Source organism: Rhinatrema bivittatum, chromosome 5, assembly GCF_901001135.1.
Source record: "Rhinatrema bivittatum chromosome 5, aRhiBiv1.1, whole genome shotgun sequence".
Lineage (NCBI taxonomy): Eukaryota > Metazoa > Chordata > Amphibia > Gymnophiona > Rhinatrematidae > Rhinatrema > Rhinatrema bivittatum.
The window spans coordinates 116,757,332-116,763,689 of record NC_042619.1 but is presented as its reverse complement, the minus strand read 5'-3'; the positions used below and the strand labels follow the sequence as shown (position 1 = coordinate 116,763,689).

The 6,358-nt window shown below is 41.8% G+C and overlaps 1 protein-coding gene across 1 annotated transcript; it reads left to right on the top strand.

Annotated features, from left to right (window-relative positions):
• The first annotated feature begins 1,168 nt into the window (after window positions 1–1,168).
• On the top strand, window positions 1,169–6,098 carry LOC115092166. Its single transcript, XM_029602786.1, has 2 exons — window positions 1,169–2,899; window positions 4,706–6,098. Exons 1-2 carry the CDS (start codon window positions 1,832–1,834, stop codon window positions 4,712–4,714), a joined length of 1,077 nt encoding a protein of 358 aa, XP_029458646.1. The 5' UTR covers window positions 1,169–1,831; the 3' UTR covers window positions 4,715–6,098.
• Window positions 6,099–6,358: the final 260 nt, after the last annotated feature.

Sequence of the window (6,358 nt, the reverse complement as noted above, 5' to 3'; positions counted from 1 at the left end):
CCTTTGGCGCACCGTAAATCATCTAAAGATTTAGATGTCACGTTGCAGGTTTCTGATTCTCATTTCTTGGCTACAATCAGTAACCATGCTGAATCTCAGCCCATATGTTATATTACACATACTTTCTCTCAGCCTGAGAGGAAATTTAATATTGTGGAGCGTACACTGACGGCTGTCAGATATTGCCTGTCTAAAGTCTCTGCTCTTGCTCAGGGTAAGATTATTCATTGTTATACTGGGATTCCTCAGTTACAGGCTGTCACTCGCCATTCCCTCCCAGAGAGTAGGGCTCTCTCCACACGCTGGGTGCAATGGCGTGCTGATCAATATAGAGACGATGTGCAATTCCATTATCAGAATGGTTTGGCTGATTCTGACATTATTTTAACTTGTGAGGATCTTTGCTTAACTACTGAGACGGATAGGCTCCTTCCTCCTATTTATCGGAAGGTTCAATTGGTAATTTTTACTGATGGTTCTGCCACACCCTCGGGTGACTATCTTACTGCATTTTTTGCTGGTGCGGCTAATGTTATTTTAACTCCTAATAAAAGGGGTCAGTGGAAAGTCTTTGCCACACATACATGGCGATTAGGTGATATGAGTTCACAGCAGGCGGAGCTGATTGCCTTTCAAAAGGCTTTGACACATATTGAGCAAACGCCCAATTTGGATCCTGAAAGATCCGTTATGGTTTGTTCTGATTCTACATATGTGGTGTCTGGGTTTAATTCACATATGAAAGTGTGGGAAAACAGTGACTTTTTAGATGTTACAGGCAAGCCTATTGCACACAGAGCTCACTGGAGATTAATTTTTTCTATTTCACAGAAACTTACTGTGCAGGTGCTTGTCTTGCATGTGCCTGCTCACCAGACCGTGGGCTGGTACTCTCGTTACAATTCTTTAGCAGATGAAGCAGCTAAATTGGCTGCCTCTCAGCAAGAGATAACTGTAAGGGCACGTCTTGCTAGGCATGGCTCCTTACATTTGAATGCGGCTACTTTGTGCCAGCATTCAGATGGGGTTTTGACTAGAAGTCAGGCAAAGAAAATGGTCAGTGACTGTTTGGATTGTCAGCGCACAAATCCCAAACGGACTGGACACCCTTATGTTGAAGGGACACTTCCACGGGGTATTAGACCAGGGCAGGTGGTCTATATGGATCATGTTGGTCCCCTTACTTCTTCCCGTGGTTACAGACATATTTTGGTTGTGCTTGATTCCTTTACTGGCTTTGTGTTTCTATTTGCACAGAAACGCATTACTGCTATTGTAACTGTTAACCGTCTGGCTATTGTATTTGGTATTTTGCCTTTTCAGTTTCTTTGCACCGACGGCGGTCCAGCCTTTAAAAATGCTGAGGTTGAGACCTTTTGTGCTGATCATAGCGTTACTCATCGATTCTCCTACCCACATCGTCCAGAATCTAATGGAATGGTTGAAAGGATTAATGGTGAGGTTAAGCGTAGTCTGCAAATTTTTGCTTTGCAATCTACCCCCAGTAATTGGTACCTTCATCTTCCGGAGATCCAAATCCGGATTAATAGTACCATAACTGCCAATCATGAAGCTCCCGCTATGTCTCTCTTTGGGTTCTCTATGCTTGAAAATATGGCCTCCTCAGATGCTATGGTTACTTCTGACAAGGCCTCTCGGAGTCCAAATCCTTTTCAGATTGGTTCCGTAGTTTTGAGCAAAACGCATGTTCGTGGCTCTTTAGAACCATACTGGTCTAATCCCTTTATTGTTACAGAACTTCTAGGTGACTCGGGACTGTTGCTTTCTGACTCTGAGGATCCAAAGAATAGGAAAGTTGTGTCCATTAGAGATGTCAAGTTGGTATCCGAGACAATGGGGTTTTCCGGTACCAGAGCCTCGGTTCAACCCCCAGCCTCTGCTGCATCCGCAGTTTCCGCTGATGCCAATGGGTCAGGAGGATCTGCCGCTGCCCAGCGCTCCCAATGCTCCAGCAATTGATGTCATTCTCAGCGGTGACATGGCTGTGCCTACCCCGGAGCAGGAAGATCAGGTCGTTCTCAGTGTAGCTTGTCCCGCATCTGAGCGTCCTCCATGTTTAACCCGCTTCCAGCAGAAGCTTCTGCTTGCATGCTGTATGGTTTGTTCCCCAATCAGTACCTTTTTGCATGCTGTGTTTCTTTTTTACAGACCTTATTGTAAGTATGTTATTGCTTGCTGGGTGCTTTTAATTATTGCATCTCCTATCTCACTATTTTATCTCTTATCTAATACCCAGCTGCATTCCACCTTTTCTCCCGCAGCTTCACAGGAGCTCCGTTATTCACACTCACATGTCAGTAAGCGCTCACCTTCTGAGCCTTTGTCTCTTCTGGCAGTGCCTTTGCCTTCTGGTGTTATTCTTGTTCCATACCATGGCTGGCTGGTGCAAGATCCTGTTTTATTGCATATTGATGTTCCTTTCAGGTTTTACACTCACCAGGTTTGGCAAGGCATCTCTCCGGAGTCCCTGCCTGCGGGTCTAGAGTCCAGACTTGTTGCTCTGTTTCTGCAGCTGGAGCGTTCCTCCCTGCAGCTTTCTTCCATCACTTCGGAATCTCCTCTTGATGGCTTCCGTGCAGAGTTCTGTTCGATTAGATATCAAAACTTGTTCCTGGGTTTCAGAGCAGTGAGTGTCAATCTTACTGGGATCCTTGAAACTCCATCCTGGAAGCTGCAGCACTGCTCTCAACCACATATTGGTGCTTCTGAACAGTTCCAGCGGCTGTTTGCCCTTCGTCCTTGTTTTCATAATGGATCTTGTGCCTGCATCAATCCCCTTTCGAAGGTGCCTCTGGGGGACTCCTTGTCTGGCTCTAATTATGAATTTTCAGGTTTGATTAAAGGTCTCATTTTCTCCTGGATGGACATCTTTCCTGAGGTAACACTTTCTTACGCTAATTATTCCACATGGGGGGGAGAGGATACAGGATTCCCCCTTCCAATGATTAAGGACTCTCTGTCTTATGTTTGTAGACTACCTTATGAAATTCTGTTTTTAAATAGTACACATTATCATGTCTTTTGTGATGAATTGCCTGTCTCTTTTACACATTGGCGTGGAATTTCTTTTTATAATTTATCTTTGTGGAATAATGCGTGTGGGAATAATCCATTCTTTTGTACCCGTTCCTCGTCCACCCAGACAAATTGCTTTTGTTGCCCTAGTTGGCAATATCAGGTTAATCTTTGTAATAAAAGGTTTTCTAATAGGGTATGGGGACCCTTCTTTACTCAGGAGGCTAATTTTTTTCAAAATGCACCTGTGCTAGGCCGGTCTTTGACCGCTGCCTGTATCAGGGGTTTAGCTGAGGGGTTAAATGACACTCAGGTTACTTCTGTGTTAGATTTAATTGTACAGACAAAATGGCTGAATGACTCATTTCCCTTGCCCGCTTGGGTGATGAGAACAGCCAACAGAAAGCGCAGGAATGCTTTGAAACAGGAGGTTCAAAATACATTCCTTAATCTTAATGATAGAATTAAAACTGCTATAAAAGGTATTCAATCCAATGAATATCAGCTAAGAGCAGGTATTTTTCAATTAAGGGATTACTTAGCTCAAACCTTACAGTTAGGGATTGATGCCATATCCACAACTGATGAGAAAATACAGGTTCTAGCAAGAATAGAACAGCTTACTCACTTTATTGATGGTCTTACTTCCCCAAAACCCAAATGGGGAGACCTTCAATTGGGAAAAATATTAGAGGAAATAAACCTCACAGCTGAGCAAATTCAGTATGCCCATGTTGAGGCTTCACAAGTTATTTTGCAGGTCAGCAAACATGAAATGGGAAAAGAACCATGGGCAACCTTAGGTTCAACCCTAGTACAAGGGGTCAGACGTATCTTTCTCCCAATCACTACTCAGGTCTATAAACGTTGCTGGGAAATCCAGAACTTTGGTCAGTTCTTGGAAAGCTCAAATGGAAGCAACACCTGGATTAAAACAATTAAAATCTTTGAACCAACCCACTTGTGTATTAATAATGCTGGTTATCACTGGATCATAGCACAAGGTTGTCACAAAGTTCCTGTAACTGTGTGTAATTCCCTGGTGCAGGTCTCTAATACTTGCCTCACACTAGAGGGAGAAGCTGATTGTCCTCTAGAACCGAATCCCGGTCCTCTAGTAGAAGTTTTTTTGAAATTACCCAATGGATCTTATATCCTTCGGTCAAACAAAGCACAGTGTGGGTTTCAACCGGGAATATTGTATTTAGTTACTGCACTATCTGTCATTAAGTGTGGACCGTGGGAATTTTTTCCTACACTTAGTGCCCGGTTAACTGAAACAATAAAGTACATGGAATTTAAACCAGTACAATTCACTGAGTTAAAAATGTTATTGACTCATGTTTTAAATGTAAATGTATTATTAAGAAATTTGTCTTCACTTTGGTTAATGTCAGAGGATGAGTTTTTACAGCATCTGAGAATGATAGAACTAACAGCTAGTGAATGGGAGCTGATCCTAGACGAGCTACTGAAGCCAGAGGTATTTTCAAATGCCCTGGGTCGTGCTTTTTCTGGATTAGTGGGTGGAATAGCTAAAACAGCTGTTGGTGTAGTTAAAACCATAATGGAAGGGGCAGGTGGACTCCTTCATGACTTAGGGATCAATTTATTCCCATTAATCCTGGGAATCATAGTAATAATTGGTGTTCTTTTCTTCTGTCTTAAGAGAAATTAGAACGAAGAGCAGCGAACCAGAAATGGCAGGTGTAAACTCAAAGATACATATTCCAGCTAATCCTAGGAAGAATGCGATGATTGTCTGCCTGGGACCTGATCTCATAAATGAGTATGCTGATTATGGAAGCTGGATGTATTCAGAAAACAATCCTGATACATGTGCACCTTATTATCTGCATAAAAACTGTGATATTTTATTTAAGTTCCCACAATATTCCTATTGCTGGACTTGGCCAAGAAGACTGGCATCTGTTCGTGAAGCACTACGAAGAACCTTGAGTGCTCACATTTGTCAGTGTGCTCCCTGGGAACTTGTGCCCTGCTACTTCAATATCTACTCTTTGGCAGAATATCAATTAGGATATGGACATGGCCTATCAAATGCCAATCCTGTTGCTTCAGATGGAAATTCAAGAGCCTCCAGCCCGGGGTTAAGCTCGAATTGGTTTCCAGTACCTAGTCCACCGTCTTTTGTGACGGATGAAGAATTAGATCCAATACACCTTGCTCCGGCTAATTCTCTAACAGACGAAGGACAAGACTTTATGCTTTGGCTGAATGCAGCTCTCTCCTCTGAGGATGATCAATCAGTCATTCTCCAACATCAGCAACCAAATCCTACTCAAGATTCTGCTCCGACTAGACCAGCAGTGGAAGGCGAGCAAACAGATTCCAATATCTATAATTAGTCAGACTGACTTCACAGATATCTGAAACGTCTGATCCGGCTGATCTACTGAGAACTGTGAATAACTGTCTATTATTGACTGGACTGGTATGTGTCTTATTCAAAATGCACCTTGCCATTTCAGGATCGTAGCTCGTCAATTGGTAAGTATAATAGGCATTTAATGCCCACAGATCCCTACACATGATGGTATCAGTGATGTCACATCACAGATTTCTGACCCATAGAGATTATTTTAATTATGAACCCTCATCTTACTTGACTGGATGAGCAGCTTCAAATTTAAAATTTACATTCCCTGGGTATGAATGTTCTCTATTTCCCATAAGGAATTATTGAGAAACTCTTTATATCTGGTTATTATTAGAAACTAACTCAGATTTGTCAACTCATATCTCTTTATATTCAATTTGGTAATGTAACCAATTTTTATTACACTTGTATTATTACATTTGATTTTCACTTGTATCTATGCAATGTTGAGCACTGACACAACTCATTATATGTAGTTTATTGTGTGATTATTTTCCCCCAGGCTTATTAGTGCCTTACTGATTTATATGTATCTAGCTATGTCTAGTATTTGTTTTACTGACTCCATGGGGGGGTGTCAGAAAATATCTTAATATTTTGTGCTTTATTGATAATTACTTATATTTAGTGAAGTCAGTAATCAATTAGCCATAAAAAAAAACATGTTAGCATTTAATACCCATAAGCCTTTACTTTTAAAAGCCATGACATCGGTCATGGCTGTGCTGAAAAAGCTTCAGCACATAGCTTTCACCTTTCCCCTACTTAAAACCTCAAGATTTCACCTTTGTCCCACTTTCAGACTTTGAGAGTACAGTTGTTTACCACTTTCTCTTATCTCAAGTAAGAAAGCACCTGCATTTTATGACATTGAGCATCCTAACGCAGGTGTCATGATTGACCACCCTAAAAACAGATGGC